At 37.1% G+C, this 20,818-nt stretch overlaps 1 protein-coding gene across 3 annotated transcripts in view; it reads right to left on the bottom strand.

The window, feature by feature from the left end:
• nfatc2a (nuclear factor of activated T cells 2a) overlaps positions 1-20,818 on the bottom strand; it is a 163,396-nt gene that overhangs the window by 105,885 nt on the left and 36,693 nt on the right. For all 3 annotated transcript variants that reach the window (XM_060836001.1, XM_060836002.1, XM_060836003.1), the window contains exon 3: positions 15,254-15,416. In XM_060836001.1, coding sequence (XP_060691984.1) covers positions 15,254-15,416 — 163 coding nt within the window. The remainder of the gene's footprint in view (positions 1-15,253; positions 15,417-20,818) is intronic.

Here is a 20,818-nt window from a genome sequence, read left to right as displayed (position 1 = left end):
TGACTCATCTCCCAAACCTTGAAGCCATCCAAGACACTCTTAAATCTCACACCAGGAAGGTAATTAATAATCCTGGAATCACATTTCATGCTATAGAAACATACGTCTGATTCTGGAATTGCCTATTACTTTTGCCTTTTCATTATTCTTCTATCTCCCATCGCTTCCCCTATATCTCATGTAGCTGAGATGGACCTGATGGTTATTACTGATAAGCTGATATGACACTGCCAATTCTAAGTTGCCCTGAGATTGCTGGGAATGGTGGGCTCTCAATATAGCAGTTGCAGTGGCTTGCTAGATCATGAAAGCAGGCATTTTAGATTCAATCACTTTGCTGAGTAAGTGAAGTCACATGTCAGCCAAACTTGATAAAGACAGCCAGGAAATCTTACAGCATACAACAGTAGTAGATAAAAATAAATGTGGCATCTTTGCAAATCATACACCGCACTGTTAAGTTATTCATGCAACACTCACATATTGCGACCAATATTCAGAAAAGCTACAGATGTAAAATTGGATTGGTATTGGTAAAATTGGATACATTAGTTGCTGGTTAAGGCTCAAAATGACACTCAATCCACATGTGTGCACTTCTGGTACAAATCAGATCAACCTGTTTCTGACATGGGTAAAGGATATCTCTTGTTTTCTCTTTGCTATAATGATATCTGGTACGATTCATAACAGAAGTGAGCACAAAAGCACAATGTGCCATTTTTGTTCTAATCAACATCTTTACTACTAAAACATTATACAGTATCAATCCTAATTTCATATCCATGACATCCTGAATGTTGGTAGCAAAATGTGAATGTTGCCCGAATAATCTAATGGCGTGGTTCAAACAATTTGCAAAAAAACCACATTTATTTGCGTGCTGTTCCTGCCAAATGAAGCCCAAGAAATTAGAAACAACAAATTTAAGATGTTTTTAAGAACTGGGTTAAAGTATCACATGCTGCTTGACTCTTGACTGATTACACTGGATCATAAGGAGTTCTGCAGGAATGTGCAAAGTGAAATGAAAGATGTAGTGTTTCTTGTTTTTTCAAGTTTAAAGTCTGAATAATGTGAATACTGTTATTTCCAATGATAGGAAAATAAAGTATAAATTTTCTAAATTTAGAAGATTAATGATCATGTCATATTAAAGTAAAATTCAATATTGTTGTTTATAATGTCGCATCAGACCATATAGTTCTTTTGTTAGCTCCTTTTTTCCAATCCTTCAATAGATCTTCAAATTTAACAAAGTTAATCATCTACTATTATTATCTACATTGGAGGTATTACTACAGGACAGAAATAATTGTGTTAGATAAATCTCTTGCAACTTTATAAAATATCTATCACAAGAGTTTCTGGGAGTTAACACAGCTAGAGGAGGGGGATGAAGAAATGGATATACTAGAATGACAAAACAACAAAAAATACTAACCACAAGAATATTGTGAAGCCGGCATCTGATCTGCAAAAGCCTACTGGATTGTCATTTGAGACTGGTACTGGTACAGTAATTCTTCAAAAAATTTCTGTTGTACAGTGACTACTAATATACTAAGCTTTCTTTGCTAAGTCATTATTTATCTAATAATGACAAGAAGTTTTAACCAAGAGTTGATATAAAACCCCCTTTTCATAACAGTCTCTTCAGCATGATTGGTTGTCATACATCTGTAGAAAGACAGTAAGGTAGCGTATTCTGTTCATAGTCTCTGGAAATCTAACAGTAGAATTTGTCCAACTGTAGCGTTAGGAATGAAATCCTTCTTATAATATGTACAACTGAATATTTCAATTTCCTTAGAATGCAGACATTGGTTGGCAAGTAAATTACAGCCGAGAAAGATATGTTTTTTCTGAAACAAAATTGGTGAACACTGACCTCATAATTTCCGTTGGAGGCAGGTTCTTATGATTATTCAGTTCTGAGGAGGGATCACTGGACGTGGAAGCATTAACTCCAATTTCTCTCCACAGAAGCTGCTAGACTGCTGAGATTTTCCAGAAATTTCTATTTTTGTTTAAGATTTTGTTTGTGATGGTAAATAGGCCCTAAGCTGTAACTCATTACTAGTGCCAATGTTTTTAGACATAAAAGACATCTCACATGATTCTCCCAGATTTCTCACCAAAGCCTACATGGGTCAGGGCCCTGTAAGGTTCCATTCATAGAACTGAAAGGGTAGGGCAAAATAATTTTAATTGTGGGTAACAGACATTAAAGCTTGCAACTGCATTGAAACTCTTAGTGAAATAGTTTTCTTGAAAGAATTTTAAAATTCATTTTTTCCATAAATGAAAACTCTCAAAAAACAGAAGTTGCAACAGTGAGACAGACAGCTAACATGGCTAGCAATTAAGAGCTCATCATAAATCCAAGCAATTTGTCTATTATCCCTCCAACCCCAAGATGAATAGAAGGTGCAAGGAGAAAGGAAAGCTAGTCGACAGGGATGAGAAGGGGCAGCTGCAAATACCCCTTGATGTCCTCCCCAGGCCAGAAAAGATGGTGTTGTGGATGGGAGGGATGTCCAAAGGCTGCAATGTCTGTGTTATTTCAAGGTGGACATCTACATGCAGGTTACTGGAAGCTGCAGACTAAATCCATGGGATGTACAGGGGTGTACAAGGTCAATGCAGAAAGAAGGATTCTGACCCAGCATACCATAGTCTGAGTTGTATCTCTGACTGCAGCTGTGAGATCATGCACAAAACTTTTGTTATTGCAGGGAAGGTAAACCAGATATTCTTGTTAAGAGAAAAAGTAACTCCTTATTGACCAAATGTTTCAAGTAAACTTCTAGCCACGGTGATATATACAGAAGCCATACAAATTCTTTTACTGGGGAAAGACGTCATATCCACCAGAAAATTTCATGAATGTCAAGGTTTTCTTGAATGATATTAGCAGCAAGTACACATCTGCACCATCCTGTTGTGTGACCTAATGTCTGGAATGGTAACTATTGAGGTTCTTATTAATTTACCTGTAGATGGAGTGACTTACTTCCTCAGACAGGAATTAAGATAAGAGCTTCTCCATGAGAAAGGCTAGTGACATCAAGGAGACAGAGCAAACATAGGAGAAGGTGTGAGGACATGTAATGACGCCAGCAATAACTAAACAAAGTCCATCATTGAAGGTCAAACTGACAGTACAAAGAGATATTTGGTTATTGAAGCTTACTTTGGGGATTTGTGATTTGGAGATGTTGGTGTTGGACTGGGGTGTACAATATTAAAAATCACACAACACCAGGTTATAGTCCAACAGATTTATTTGGAAGCACTAGCTTTTGGAGCACTGCTCCTTCATCAGGTGATTGTGGAGAATAAGATTGTAAGACACGGAATTTATAGCAAAAGTTTACAGTGTGATGTAACTGAAACTATATATTGAAAAAGACCCAGATTGTTTGTTAAGTCTCTCATCTTTTAGAATGACCATGTTGGTTTCAGTTCTTTCATATATAAATCGCAAAATCTTATTTAAAAGTTACATTCTCAAGTGCACGTTAACAATTGGTGTCATGTCAGTCCAGATATTGAAGATTCCCTGTGAAGCTGTCTGTGCCACAATGGTTTTGTGATTCAATCACCTGATGAAGGAGCAGTGCTCTAAAAACTAGTGTTTCCAAATAAACCTGTTGGACTACAACCTGGTATTGTATGATTTTTAACTTTGGGGAGTTTGAATAATCTGAAGAAACTGCTCAATGTGTTTTATCTGATAGAGTTTCAGTAAATTATTACAGAGTTAAGTAAATGATTCAGTTCAGGCTGAACTTGAAACTGAAGTAGTTCCAAGACATTAAATTACATGAAATTTTAAATAAGAAATAGGATTTTAACGAACAAACAGAGATCTCCTCACATACCAATGGACAAAGACTGGACAATAATTATCCCAATAGTGGTATTTTCGAAATCTTGTTAAGAAACATTAATTCCTATGGCAGGACATGTAGGACCCAGAAGATCCAAGAAGGTGTAAGTCAAACTGTGTACCGGCAAGATATTGCAAATTTGTAAAAGATGCCACACATGGCAGATGGTGAGAAAATTGGCATGATTAATTCCTGCACCTGTATTTGAGGAACAATTCACTGGATGTTAATAGGCAATGTGGGATCAATTACTAGAAACAAATGCGGGACAGTGGTATATAGTTACAATAAAATGACATAACCTTGAGGGTAACCACTGTCAAAATAATGGTGGAAAGGTTAACCCCATTCTTCACTCGACATCGATTACTGATAGAGACCTAGTCAGATCAAGGTTCAAATTTCACTGTCTATCAGTTTACTGATCCAAATAGGGTGGTCCAAAGAATGGGGAAGGTAAGTTATTTGATTGACATCCTAGATTTCCAGATAACAATTAGGCTGTGTTGTATCAATATTCCGAAGCATTATCACTGCCAGGAGAATAAACAAGCACAAGTATTTCAGCTAGTGAGGGCAGGTCAGGACAAATGGATAATGCAAATGAGGCAGAAGAAGCACTAGACAATTCCAAAATTGGACCATCTGCTATCCAGCAGTTACTCCTTAACTCTTAGGGAGGTTAGAGACCATGCTTTCATACTGTGATACAGAAGATTAAGAAGACATAACAAGGCTACTCTCAGAATTTAAAGGAGTCTGTAGAGTGTACAACTTCACCCAAATATCACACAATCACAGGATTGTTATGGTATATAAGGAGGCCATTCAGCCTATAATGGCTGCCGTGGTTCTATCCCCCATCGCCAATACCCTATCTTTTCCCCATTTACCTCTATGCCATTTCTATCCAAATAATCATGCAGTGTCCCTTTGAATGTCTCCTTTGAACCTGGCTTCACTACATTTCAAGCAAGTACATTCCATACTCTTTCTGTTCACTGAGTAAAATGTTTTTTTGTTCTGACATAATGAGAATGGGGGAGAATTCTTTGCTATGAAACAGCATCTTTATTGCTTAGGTCCAGAGAAACAGGCTCAGGTGAAAGCAAGAGTCAAAAGCATGTTGGAAAAGTAACTTATTGAACACAGTCAAAGCAGCTGAAGCAGTGCTAGCCCTACTAACTGTTTGGCTTACCTTGATAATATGCAAGCATACAGTGACACTTGGAAGGAGCACACTGAAATAATCAGAAACTGTGTTTCAAAATTTACAGGCAGCTCAAATCTCCCAAGAGTGACTTTTCAAAAGCACAGATAATCGAGGTTAAAAAATCACACAACACCAGGTTATAGTCCAGCAGGTTTATTTGGAAGCACCAGCTTTTGCAGCACTGTCCTTCATCCTTCATCCAACCACCTGTTGAAGGAGCGACGCTCCGAAAGCTCGTGCTTCCAAATAAACCTGTTGGATTATAACCTGGTGTTGTGTGATTTTTAACTTAGTACACCCCAGTCCAACACCAACATCTCCAAATCACAAATAATCTAATTAACATACACTGTAGGACAAGGAGCAGTGCTGTCAAAACAGCAGAAGTACATGTTTTAGGAATCTCATACCCCTAAACTGAACGAGAAACTTTAAGTTTTGGGGATTGCGGTTTCTATCATAAGTTTATATCAAACCTCGGTATTATAGCTGCTCCATTTTTTTTTTCAAAACAAAGCAAAGCAACAAAGTCAGGGGAGTGCAAAGCAGCTTTTGAGAAGCTGGAAACTAATTTCATCAGAGAAAGTACTCGCTGCCCCTAATTTTACTAAATTACTCAAAGTCGCATTTGATACTGGGGATAAGTTCAGTTTTGTTACACGAAGGTGACTCTGGCATAATGAAGGCCATGAGATACTTTTCTAAAAAGCTAACTCGGTACCAAAAGAGATACTCTACAGTGGAAAAAGATGCCCTAGGTGTGTGAATGCCTTGAGATATACTTAAACCATGCCTTCAGGTAACATTGACTTATCTTGGTCATAAGTCCTCAATCTTTTTGAAAAAGAATCTAAAACCAAAATGATAGGCAGCTCCATTGAAGTTTCCTATTAAAATTTAATCACTTGAAAGTTGTTCACATTGTGGGGAAAAGTAATGAAGGTGTCATTGCATACTTGTGTACATGCTTACAATGTTTACAATATATAAGAATGTAGCTTTATTTGAATTACCTAAATACTAAAAAGATAGCAGAGATAATTTTATATTTATAGGAAATAAATGAGAGTAGTGTAAACTTGTCCTAATTTTTAATTTTTTTTTGTCCTACTTTGAGGGACAACCCATTTAAAAATGACATTTTGTGTTGTGAAGACTGGGAATGTTGTGAGGTTGTTTAACAGTTTTATTTGTGTGTTTGTGTGTGAAGGATTGTGAACACCTAATTGCTTTTTTTTAACAGCAATTAATGAAAGAATACTAGAACTTTTTTTAACAAGGCATTGTTTGCTAGTCACGAGTTTGAGAATAACTGCATGTTTACTATTGAGCCCCTTCTTGTGTCTACAAGGATCACATTGCAGCTTATATTTTGGCGGTTGCTTGGATGTGTCCAGCCTGGGAAAAGAACTTCCCAGTTCAGCTGTCCTATTCCTGAAACAAAACTCTTACTGTGGGTGCAGTATGGTACCCACAGCCCTGGTCCAATCTGACTGCTGACTGCCCTTCTGAAATGTATTTGAAAAAACCTTGATACATTACTGTTTCCTGAACAGACTGCAGCAACAAAAGATCCAGAGATATCTGCCTGTGTTTGGTGACATCCATCTACATGTGCCAGAACACTAGACCATTAACTGTCTGAATATTTCGTACCCCATCAATTTTTGCCTTCAGGAACTATGAGTTATTGATCAGAGGGCAAAGGCTTAAGGTGAGGTAGAAAGATCTATAAGGGACCTAAGGCTCAACTTTTTTATGTAGAGGATGATGCGTGTATGAAATGAGCTGCTAGAGGAAGTGGTGGAGGCTGGTACAATCACAACATTTAAAAGATATCTGGATGAGTAGATGAATAGGAAGGGGTTAGAGGGATATGGGCTGAATGCTGGCAAGCGGGACTAGATTAATTTAGGATACCTGGCCAACCTGGACGAGTTAGACTGAAGGGTCTGTTTCTGTGCTCTAGGTTTTGGATATTTAGAGGGGTAAGCAGTTATACTTTCATATTGTGAACAAAGTACATTATCCAGTTTTGCATATTTATTGAATGGATTCTGTTTTTAAATAAATCAATAATTGTGTGTCTATTAAAAAAACCTGGCTAATACATTTTATTATTTTAAGCCTAACAAAAAACAAAATGATTGGTTACATCAGGAACCAAGTAAAACATGTAAATTGATATTGTGTACTGTAGTGAAATGAAAGTAGAGGCAGTCAGTGCATTCCTCCCATCTCAATCAACAATATAAATTGTTGGAAATTAATAGATCTCATTAATGTTTACCACTCAATGTCTAGTCAAAGTAACTGGGCCTTCTTTGGAATCTCTTTGGGTTTTCTTGCATTAAATGCTGAATATTTTACAGCTATCTCCATAATGCGGCATGGGGTGGAGGCAGGGGAGGGTTAACAAGTGATGTCATGCTTTTTCATTCTTGGTGGCCTTTTCTCATGAAAACCTAGTGTGGGTGGTTTTTGGATTACAAATCCAGCATTGGCATTAATATGTGCACAGCTTTAATGGGATCATTTACCCATGTCATATGTCAATATGGATCCTTTGAACAAATTAATTCTATGGAGCAAACATCTGAAGTTAATAAACGGTATGTTAGACCCACCTTTAGCACTGCGCCAAAAACAACTTCCGATCTTACTTCATAAACTCCAAGAATAATAGTTTCTATTTTCTTGTCTGACTCCAACATATCATGAAATAAGTTTAAAATATGAATGCATTTTCTTTTATTAAACTCTGTTAATAAAAGACTAATGTGAGACATTGGGAATATTGAGGTTTTACGACAATTGAATCTCATTGATCATGAATAAAACAAAACCAATTTTAAAAAAAATCTTCCTTAGTTGGATTTGTCACTGAAAATCTAACAAATGCTCAAGTCACTATTGATGATACAAGGAATCATCCAGAGGATGACTTCCTAATTGTAGCTTTGACCTTTCATACAGTTAAGAAATAACCCTGGAGAAGGATTCATCTTACATGGATCAGTCTTGCCTATCCCACAACTAGTAAGTTTCAATGATAGTTATTGATTGAGCTGTAAGTGCAAGTTATACATCCACTTTTTCTTTCACATTGAAAGGAATATGAAGGTCCAAGCAAAGTAAAAGTGGAAATTGCCTCACATAAGATCAAATATGAAAAGAAAACTTTTCTTCAGTGAAATAGTTGAAGAGGTGTGATTGCTCAGAAGAGTACAGTGATACCATTTCCATTACCATGGACTGTAAAATATTTCATGTTTCATTTCAGCAGGGCACTACTTTTGACTTATGCCAAGCTCCTGTTCCTCATTAACTGTGATGCCAGTAGGAAAATAAGCATGCATCAAGATTTAGTGACAGCATGGTTGGACTTGGCTTTCACAGCCAGACCCCTCCTTCTATGGAGAAATATCCTGTTGAAATTTGCTGTCTGGTTCATACAAGAGGAATGGCATTTCAGGCAAGCTACTGGAGGACTGCCAAATGAAGTCATAGGCTAGCATGAATCACCATCTTCAAGACAAAAGGGTACTAAATTGGGGACAGTGTGAAATTCGCACTGAAATTTTACTGATAATGTTTCGAGACGTTCGGCATGTGTGCATGTGTATGCAATACGGTTAGCAGGAATTTCAGTATCAAGAGGGTTAAAACACTTTGCATTTCTGAATATCAAGACTTAATGACAAAGATTTTCCACTTTCGAGGTAAATCTCATTTCCGACAAAATAATATTGGCATGACTGACATGACAAATTATTTAAAATCCAAAGAAACATCCATTTCACCATCACAGTTCCTCACTGTGGGCTGCAGCACTAAGTCATGTTCCAGAAATGATGGAATGAAAAGGATAAAAGTGGAAAATAGAAAGAACATGGCAAAGATCTAAGATTCTTTTAAATTCACGAGAGCTGTGATTTGCCAGGTCAGGCAAGAAGGTGCTACCATGGGATATAGTATTATTTTAGAAAACAATAACAAGGGAAGTCATACCATCAGTTAACCATGCCTCAATTAGAAATCACAAATACATTACAATTGTCCTAATGCAGTTGACAGTGATGGGTTCATCAAGAGACAATGAACATAATGACAAAATGTACACACACAGATGCAATACTTGCAATGTAATATCCAGCAATTTTACTAATGTTCAAAAATCAAAATTACAAGAAGCTCAAAGTATTTATGGCTGCCAGACATGAGTTGTGCCTGAATTTCAGTTGCTTTTTATTTCAAATTCAAAAATGTTTTTTGGTGCATTACTGATGAATTAGTTTTGTGGTTAAGTATAGCCAAATTTGAGCCAGTTTACTGGGCTGAGATATGAGTATTGGTAGCCTCTCATCAGCTGTTGATGTGTTAAGATGTCAGTGACAAGGATGGCACTACACAAGATGTCTATTTCTAACCTTGCCGACTTTACACTGAAGGATATTCCAGCAGAATACTGATTTCAGGGGAGGAAATAAACAGAAAAATGGACAACAGATATATAAATAAAACAAACTAGCCATAAAAGTTTTGAAAACGGACCTACACTACTGTAACTTTTTCTCACTGTTCTCTAGTGTGTGCATTAAAGGAATTGGTATGTACTATTGGTCAGAATCTTCTTTCATAGAATTATACAGTACAGAAGAGGCCCTTTGGCCCATTGTGTCTGTACTACAAAATGTATATTTACGCTATTTTTCCGCATTAGGTCCATAGCTTTGAACATTATGACACTTCAAGTGCTCATCTAAGTATTAGTAGGTTTTGAGAAGATTTGTAGCTCAGGTTGAGATACTGGATGTAAGTTTGCTCACTGAGCTGGAAGGTTCATTTTCAGACATTCCGTCACCATACTAGGTAACATCATCAGTGAGCCTCCAGTGAGGCACTGGTGGTATGGCTCATTTTTTATTTATGTGTTTAGGTTTCCTTGGGTTGGTGATGCCATTTCCTGTGGTGATGTCATTTCCTGTTCTTTTTCTCAGAAGGTGGTAAATGGGATTCAAGTCAATGCGTTTATTGATAGAGTTCTGGTTGGAGTGCCATGCTTCTAGGAATTCTCGCGAGTGTCTTTGTTTGGCTTGTCCTAGGATGGATGTATTGTCCCAGTCAAAGTGGTGTCCTTCCTCATCGGTATGTAAAGATACTAGTGAGAGTGGGTCATGTCTTTTTGTGGCTAGTTGATGTTCAGGTATCCTTGTGGCTAGTTTTCTGCCTGTTTGTCCAATTTGGTGTTTGTTACAGTTCTTGCAAGGTATTTTATAAAAGAGATTAGTTTTGCTTGTTGTCTGTATAGGGTCTTTCAAATTCATTAGCTGCTGTTTTAGTACGTAGATGAGTTTGTAGCTACCATGATGCTGCCAGACTATTCAGGCCCCTTGGCATCAGGGTAGCCCACAATCCCACTAACACACTAAAACAGCAGCTAATGAATTTGAAAGACCCTATACAGACAACAAGCCATTTACAAAATATCTTGCAATAACTGTAACAAACACTACATTGGACAAACAGGCAAAAAAACTGGCCACCAGGATACACGAACATCAGTTAGCCACAAAAAGATATGATCTACTCCCACTAGCATTTTTAAATGCAGATGAGGACTGGGACAACACATCTATCCTAGGACAAGCCAATTAGAGACTCACACGAGAATTCCTAGTAGCATGGCACTCCAATGAAACTCTATCAACAAACGCATTGACTTGGATCCCATTTACCACCCCATGAGAAAAGGAACAGGAAATAGCATCACCACAGGAAATGACATCATCAACCCAAGGAAACCTGAACACATAAATAAAAAGTGAGCCATACCACCAGTGCTTCACCAGAGGCTCACTAATGATGTCACCTAGTATGGTAACAAAACGTCTGAAAACAAACCTTCCAGCTCAGCAAGCAAACTTGTATTCATCTAAGTCTCTTTAAAGATTACGAGGTATTGCCTGAACCACAATTCCAGGAAGTGCATTCCAGACACCAGCACCCTCTAAGTGAAAATATTGTTCCTCAAAATCCCTCTAAATTGTCTGTTTTTCCCTTTAAAGTTATGCACTCTTGTTATTGACTCTTTAACTACTGGAACAGTTGCATTTTTATATACCTTGATCAGGGCCCCCTTCACTACTGCAAAGAAAACAACCTGAGGTTACCCAGCTTCTCTCCACAGCTGAAATGCTTCATCTGAGGCAACATTCTGGTGAATCCCCTTTTCATGTCCTCCAGTACAATCATACACAGTGTTCCATGTGTGGCTGAACCAAAGTTCTGTGCAGCTCCATCATGACCTCCTTGCTCTTCTACTTTATCCCACGATTAAGGAAGACAAATGTCCAAAATGCCTAATCAATCCTATTAACCTGTTTTGCCACCTTCAGGGATCTGTGGACAAGCAATGCAAGATCCCTCAGTTCCTCTGACCTTCCTCATGTCCTGCCATTCACTGAGTCTTGTTGCTTCTTCCCAAGTGTATCATCTCATATTTATCAGAGTTAAATTCCAACTACCACTGATCTGTTCATCCAACCAATCCACTTATATTGTCCTGTAACCTATACCTTCCTCCTCAACGTCAAAAACCCAGGCAATCTTTGCATCTGCTGTAAAGTGTCCATCATTATGAAATGGAAGAAGAAATAAACCTACTTTTCTATTTCTAAATTTGGTTTTGAGTGGCAACTGAGCCAAACTTCTAACAGTCTTGGCTTTGAGCCAGAACGTTATAGATTTCAATATGTCATAGGCTTATGCATATATTCCAGGTCACCTTCAACTCTTAAATTCACTCCTGAAACCTCACCACATCATCTCATTTCTGTTTTTCAAGGAGATCCTGGAAACAAATGTCTCTTACACACTTCTGGCAGCTTTCTTCATTAGGCTCAGTGTCTGGGTTTAGCTCATACTGCCTCTGTGACAAGCCTTAGGATGTTTTATTATGATAAAGCCCCATATCAATGTAGGTAGCTGTTACAATTGTTTCCTATAAAGAAATCTTAAATAGCACAGCTATTTAATATAAAGTTAGGGTTGTTCTCTATTATCAACTGAATTTTATAATGATAAGACCTGTTCTCTTTTTTTAACCCCACTAGCTGTTAAACAACTAACAAGGTCAAAGTTTGAAAGGGAGATATTTGTTATTTAAAGTTAAATGAATGTACTCCATTTATAAATCACTTTGCATATGTTTACATATACTTTGCTCCTGAACATACTTCCAATTTTGGTTCATTGCCCTTTCACAAATAACTTCCTCTATCATCATGTAGTTTTATCACCCCTCCCCCTCACGACTATGCGAAATAAATACAAGTGTCTGAGCCACACTAGCATTACTGTACCAGGAAATGTGACACACATTGACGCCCATTCATCATCTAAAACTAAATGGATGGATACTAAATCAATCCTGCTCTTCCTGAATCTTGCAATTCAATAATATTGATTCTCTGAGTACTAACTGTTGTGTTAAATAGTGCAAGGTGAGTGGAACAATTGTTTCTCAGTCCCTTAAAATGAATACTGGACCACTCAAGAGGATGTATGTTTGCAAATACAGCGACTTCAGGCCAGATCTATAAAATAGAGGAAGAAGCATCAAGAAGAAAAAAAACCACAGATCTCAGTCAAAGGATGTGAACCTAACTCAAGTTCAGCCCACATGCAAAAAAAAAGAGCAACCAAATACTATGCAAACATTAGTGGCATGGACACTAACGAACCTTTAGAATGTGGTGTTCTTGAGAGAATTTCATTTTAGATCATTCTATATTTAGGGATTAGTGAAAGTAGTAGAAGTCTCAACATGTGTTTGAACAATAATAAATACATTGGCAAAACAAATTGATTTAAATTAACAACTGAGTGTTTCATGGAAAGAGATTAAGGGGATTTTAGCTGCACGGCAGCTGCCTGACATGTGCAGTGGGAGGTGCAATTCATATTGAAGGCCAGATCTCATTATAATAAACCTAGTAAACCTCCTTCCCCAACAGGTCACCTCATTGCAGCTCCCGCCTAAATTAGATTAGATTCCCTCCAGTGTGGAAATAGCCCCTTCAGCCCAACCAGTCCACACCTACCCTCTGAAGAATAACTCACCTAGACCCATTTCCCTCTGACTAATGCACCTAACACTATGGGCAACTTAGCATGGCCAATTCACCTGCCCTGCACATCTTTGGACTGTGGGAGGAAACCGGAGCACCTGGAGGAAACCCACACAAGCTCCACACAGACAGTTGCCCAAGGCTGGAATCGAACCTGGGACCCTGATACTGTGAGGCAGCAGTGCTAACCACTGAGATATCATGCCATCCCCTGCAGTACAATCTAATTTGCAGATAAATCTCAGAAGCATGATAAAATCATGAGGGGCATGGATAGAATAAACAGCTCAGATCTTTTTCCTCGGGTGGGGTTTAATGTGAGAGGGGTATGACCTAAAGGGGACCTGAGGATCAGCTTTTTCATGCAGAAGGTAGTGCGTGTATGGAATGAGCTGTCAGAGGAAGTGGTCGAGGCAGGTACAATTACAACATTTATTAGGCATCTGGATGGGTATATGAATAAAGAAGCAGTAGAGGGATATGGGGAAAATACTGGCAAATGAGACTAGATCAGTTTAGGATATCTGGTCAGCATGGATGATTTGGACTGAAGGGTCTGTTTCCATGTGGTTTGACTCTGAGGAGATCATCCTGATGTCTAGTAAAATGATACTATTTCATTGCTATCCAAGAATCTATTGTAAGGGTTGCAGTTAAGCACTGTATTAAGAGGCTGTATACTGCATAAAACACTGAGAAGAGTGACACTGACAGACCACAATTCAGAGTGATAATTGGGTTCTCACTACATAGCACTGTCTTCCCTCTGTCAACTCTAGCCAGGATTCCAAAGTGAATATCAAAATCTAAGATCTGTTTGAGCCGATCAAGAATTTTAAAGGGTCAAGAAATATCAGAAGCAATTAAATCAATGTCTAACCCGAACTTCCCGAAAACTCTCAATAAGCGATTTTTAGAAAAATAATCATGGTAGAATTGTAGTTCACTGAAAAGCACCAAGATTTTTTCTAATCATCCCAATGCTTCATTTTTAACTTTTTCTGTAATGCCCTCAGTGAAATACCTGCATCAAAATTTACAAAAAACACACTGATATGGGCTTATGTTTGAAACATACTGCAAGGTAACTTGAGGGGATCAAAGCGTATTTTTATAATTCTGCCAAAGTTGATTATTAGTCAATGGTGTTGCTGCACTGATTCCTTGAACCCAGTGTCAGTATAATTCCAGGGAGTTGTCTTATGCTCAACATAATGGCTGAAAAAATATTCTGGCTCAAACAGATTTCTCAGCGTTTTCAAGAATGGTCCCTATAAGGACTGCTGGTAAGGCTGTTCAAATTACTTGGCACAAAAGAATGGAGTTTTTTTAAATAGGTTCTATAATTAATATTTCAGGTCAGCATAATCTGTAGCCATTTAAAAGTCCTGCTGTAAACTGTATGAAGTTTTTACAGTAGTGAAAATCTTGTATCTCCATCAATAATTAACTAATGTTTTTTAGCTGATGACAATGATCTAATTGACCTGAGTGAATCCCTTCCCTCTCTCTCATCTTTGAAGGTCTGCATTGCTGTCAATGGGTTTTACATGTAAACTAATCAATTGGAAAACACAGGTGATTGACTGGTGATGGTTAATGGCTAAAACATGATTCCATGGGTGATTTAGTGATGGGAGAAAAAGGTTCAGTTATGTGTAAGAGTGTTTCAGGATATAAATAACAGATAAATAGAACTAATGGAAAACCTGTCTATGTTTCAGGAATCAAAACACGTCTTAGATCAATGCATTACAGGAATTCTTTGACCAGAATAGAGTGCTAAACAATGAAAGGCTTTGCTGTGGACAGTTATAGGCAATTCATTGATCAAAATGTACTTTAAATGTTTTCTGGTGCTGCAGAAATATCAATATTGAGGAATGACAATTTTTTAAAAAGCACGCAAATTTTATTTTCTTAGATTTTGATTCTGCAAGTCTTATGCTTAGACAAGATAGTCTATGGTCCTAGTTGTAAGTGAAATCGTCTTTCATAATTGTTCATGTTACCTGGACTACAGGATGACCTCCATTAGGAGCTTTAACTGCGCCCCGGCTGCCTTCTGTTTCATAGTGTGCCCGATGGTGAGGCTTGGGCTGTATCTCAATCTTCAATTCATATGGTTCTGATGAACTCAGCAGCTGCCACTCCAAAGGAGGAAGAGAAGGGATGCTGTAGGAGAACAAAACAATGGGAACTCTTCTTTAGTTGCAATTTATCAAACAAATATATGTTCCAGTACTTAGAAAATACATATAATGTTCTGCTAATTTCTTCTTTGGTACAGCTTATTGATTTTATCCTGTCCTTTGGCAAAGAATTAAACTCATTTTGCTATGAAATGTATTTGCATTCTAATTTTCCTAACACCATCTAAAAGAAGAGTCTTGCCTTTTCTTCTCCAGGAGCTACAACCCAAGGAAGATGTATAGATCCCAGGACTGCAGTTCTTGGGAGCAAATATGGTACAGTACAGAGGAGTATTGTCTGGTTTTTACAGTTTGAAGCAACCAGCTATGCCGTTATTCTATGTTTTCTTGCTGAAATGAAAATGTAGCAATATAAACATAGAACCTAAAGGCTAGTAGGAAACCTATAAAAATTTACATGATGATTTTTATTTGAACTTGTATCCACAAGAACAGTCCATGTCCTTTGGTATAGCTTATAGCTTGGAAAATGTGGCATGATATGGCCAAGTCATCTGGGAATGTAGCAGGTATTGTGGGCAATGTGGGAGATAGAGGGGGATGAAGCAGAATTTTTACAAATACCTGATAGAGGTGAGATATTGTGGGATCAATTTCCTGTAAACTTGCAAGAAAATCCAGTGTCAACATTACTGGGAGGTCATAACCAGATTTTTGTTTGAATAAATTGAAATCAATATAAATTTGAACGTTATTAAATTTCCACTGAATGTTAAATCTTCACATTGCTTGATTTATAGTGAAATACCATGTAAAGAAACAACAACCTCACATCATTCCAAATATTTCATAGCCAATGAAGTGCTTTGAAATGTAGTCGCTGCCATAGTATGGGGAAACACAGCAAAGGAATTGTATAGAATGTGATTGACTAATACGTGATACCCAGGTAAATGACCCACTATACACACCAAATACAAGAGAAGCTATGAAATAAATACAGATTACTAAATCAAAGCTGTGAATCGAAATATGTTTTAAGCACTGTGTGTGAAATGTAATACCATTTCTCTGTTCAATTTTACATGTGAAACTCACGATATAAAGTAATAGCAAAAAATTATTAGAATGAACACAGAGATATTCTGAAACTCTAACAGGAATCATGTTACTGTCACAGGAACAGACTATCTCATGGGAAACTTCCAGGTGTTGAACTTCTGAAGTCAGAATAAGGCCATTATATGGGGATGATCACATTTTTAAAACATTGTTATTTTTTACATAAACAGTGTATATAGTCAATTTGCAAACCAAGGTTTAAATATTAAAAGTTTTTTTCATTAAACAGAATTACTATATAAGATTCATATAGGTGTATTGGTTGTGTTTGAGATTGCCAGATACTATATTGCAGAATGACACAATGTCAATCTGAAATAGGGCCTCACGCAGGAAGTTTCAGCGAGATGGCAAGTTGGAAAGGGCTGATATCAGGGTACACATGACACAAGAAAAATCATTTGCTGCTGTTTTACATATGAAGAACAGAACAAAACAGGAAATCAGAACAGGTTACCCATCTTCCCATTATCTAACTACATCGACATCCATAAGGAGTTAAAAAAAACGGGAGTTATGGAACTGACAGTTAAACAGTCAAATATCTAACCAAAACTACTTTTTTTTTAGGCAATACAATCTCAAAACCCAACAAATAATATATATGAGTAAAATACCATGGTTTCTATTTTGAATTTATACAGAATCATAATTGACAGATTATTTGAAAGACATTGTCAAGTACTGTAGCTAGGCTGTATCTAAAAATATATCATTCAGTTTATCACTGGATTAGATCATACTCTTCTCATCTCCCTTAGCAAAAAATGTGTATTTTGCGTTTAACCTATTTAGAGGAACTGTGATTTCACATTAAAATATCCCATGTCTTGTATGGATGATCGTGTTATCACATGCTACATTAAAACAATCTTTTTGGGTTGAATGCTTCCTGTTTTACATTCCGTCATTTCTCTTTTCAAATTCACTTCCCCATCTACTTCACCATTTGACTCAATAGCAAAAACATCTTGTGAGATTTTCTTCAACCAATAATAGGATCTGCTTTGAACAGGCAAAATTATCATCTTTAACAAAACCAGAAATTGCTGGAAAATCTCAGCAGATCTGGCACCATCTGTGAAGAGAAAGCAGAGTTAATGTTTTGAGTCCAGTGACCTTCTTCAGAATGGTGTACAATAGAGTCCTGAAAAACTGAAAATGTTAATTATGTTTTTTCTACATCAATACTGGCAGTTTATTGCAGGATCACTCACTCCAGCAATTTCTGTTTTTGTTTCAGATCTTCAGCATTTTTGTTTTGTAAAATTATCATCTTGTTAGATAATGTTTCCATTTCATGAATTATAAGCATCAGGATGTTAAACCCAGAGATCACATGATCTCTCTAACATTCAATTATTTCCCAGCCTCAGATTTTATTCTCATTACTTTTACATTAAATGCGGTTGTGCTTTAGAAATATGTTAACTTTTATTCTGTCTAATAAACAGAGGATAAATGCTGAACCTAATAGAATTGATTACTTTGGCCTCAGTGTGAAATGAATTCTGAACTTATTAAAGATCACCTGCAGTGAAAATACTATTGACCTAAAGTAGAAGAAAGTTTTGGTGCAAGTGTCTGTCCCTTGATACCAAAGATAAAGCACACTCATTCTCAGCAAGAATTTTATGTATTTTTGTGTCAAGATCCATGATACAAACTCAGAATTAATAGTTCAAGAAAATGTTTGGTATGTGTGTAAATGATGAACATAATCAGTTTGGTGTTAACTTTAAGGTTTAAAGTGGTGATACACCCTTGTGAGGAGATAGACATGGGATGTCTGTTAATATTTCCACACCTGTAGATGAACTTCATTCTTATTATTATGTGGAACTCAAAATTCTGAAATCCAAACACAAGCGATGTATTTGTCATTTTAAGTTTGCAATGACGGAATGAGATCACAACTTTAAGTTTTATGTAGCTTCCAAGGAAGAATGACTTGTATTTGTAGATTGCCTTTTATGGAGTCAGGACATCCCAAAATGCTTCATGTCCAATGGAATACTTTTGAGGCTGAAATAATTGTTGTAATCATCGAATCTTGATGATACAGAACAGAAACATCCCATGATGCCTGTGCTCGAACTATACAATTAGTTCCTCTCCCCTGCTCTTTTCCGTATTCCACCGAGTTCTGAAGAAGTCATACCAGCACCGAAACATTAACTGTGCTTCTTTGTTCACAGAGGCTGTCAGACCTGCTGAATTTTTCCAGTATTGTGTGTTTAATTTTATTTGCTTCCCATTAAAATACTTCACCAATTCTCTTTTGAAAGTTACCATTGAAACTGCTTCTGTCACTTTTTCAGGCAGCTCAATAATAACTGATTGCAGAAAATTCTTCTTCCCATGCCATCTTCTTTGCTAATCATCCTAAACCTACATCCTTTGATTACACATACTTTTGCCACTGGAAATCGTTTCTCTGTAACTTATTGCATCAAAGTCTCAAGTCTCCTTAATGCTTGCTACTCTAAGGAGAATAAGTTCACCTTTCCCAGTTTCTCCACATAGCTGAAGTCCCTTTTCCCATGGTAATGTCAGAATAAAGCTCCTTTCCCCCTCATTAGTGCCTTGATGTCCCTGTTAAAACATGGCATCCAAAACTGAACAGAATACTCTATCTGAGACCTAACCAGTACAGGAAAAGTAGGAAACACAGCAACTAGTTTATGCACTGAAAACTCCTACAAATAGCAATATATAAATGACAAGATAAAGTATTCAAGGTGCTCCTTGAATGAAAAACCTTGATCAGAATGATTTTCTTAATGTTTGACATTTTCTAGTCATCCTGTTCAGAGATATATCCAACTCTGGATCCACCTCAGATAGCAGACAGAACTTTGATTTAATGTCTCATCCAAAAGATGGTTCCTCCATTAACGCAGCACTCCCTCAGCCGAATTTAAGTGCTCAATTATCTGGTGTGGAACTTGAACCTATGACCTCCTGGTCCAAAAACAAGAGTGCAATCACTCAGCCATAGCTGACAAGCATTACAGCTCCAAAATTGCAATGTTTGCACCCCGTTTAACACTTCACATATATGGAAGCAGTCTTCAAACAAAATGCAGCACGTCTAATCAGCATGGTTTGTGCATGTTTCACTGAAGTTTACAACTATGTCACTCTTAACAATCTCATGAACTTTTTTGCATTCCAACAAGTTAAATAAATGAATACTAATGTAAATATTGCAAGTGCCACAATAGCTGTTTTTAATCTCCTTAATATAAGTGGGAGGGAAGAGTCTTGAATAAAAATGGATCTAATTTGAATACCAATGAATACCAATTTGTGGAAGACTTGCTGAACTGGAAAATTCAGAGATTTTTCTGAAATAAATGTTTAAATTTTGTGTTCGGGTTGGCCCCTGAAGGTGAAGGCTAACATGCTTCAGAACTGTATGTATCAAAGCATAATATATACGCAGAAGCAAGAGAAATACTGCCTAACACTTTGCTGCACAATACAAATATTTTCAAAATACCTTTGCTGTCTCTTTACACTATCCATTCCTCCCTCTCAGGAAATGCCTAAATGTTAAAGGCAGTATTTAATGAAAAACCAATAAAGCCTTGTATTCTTTTTGAATATTTAAACTCTTAAAAAGAAACAAATCTACAAATAAAAGCTCATTTGTAAGATTTACCTAATTGTGCAGTCTAAATACCGTGGTAACACAAAAATCTTCATTTATTTCTTGCTGAATATTTTGCCTGCCTTGAGCTCACCTTGAGCTCAACCCCATTCCTTTAATCTTATTCAAGTTAAAAGGCTGTTCATCTAATTTCACTCTAGGTCCCTACATTAGCTGGTCATTAAAACAACCTTTAATTACACCCATACATTTGCAAACTACTGCTCCATCTCCAAACTCTTGTTCCTTTACAATATCTTTAAATGTCTTGTTGGCTCCCAAATCCATTCCCATTTTTCTGTAGAATACCGTGTTTAAATCTCTCCAATTATGTTTTCACCCAGCCACAGTACCAAAACAGCTCTTACCAAGATCATAAATGACAATGTGTGACAAAGAGAAACCTTTCCTCTTCATCCTTCATGACAGGTCTGCAATCTATGATCACACCTTCATTTCCAATGGTTCTTATCCACTCGGGTGGATCGCACTTACCCAGTTCCTTTCTTATCTTTCTGATTGCAGCCAAAGAATCACTTGCAATGTTTTCTCTTCTTACTCATGCACTATTGCTTCTCGTGTCCCCTAACATCTACCTTTCCTCATTTCTTCACTTACACAATGTCCCTTGGCAACACCATCGAATG

Source organism: Hemiscyllium ocellatum, chromosome 15 (assembly GCF_020745735.1).
Source record: "Hemiscyllium ocellatum isolate sHemOce1 chromosome 15, sHemOce1.pat.X.cur, whole genome shotgun sequence".
NCBI lineage: Eukaryota > Metazoa > Chordata > Chondrichthyes > Orectolobiformes > Hemiscylliidae > Hemiscyllium > Hemiscyllium ocellatum.
This window is presented reverse-complemented; position numbering and strand designations above follow the sequence as displayed.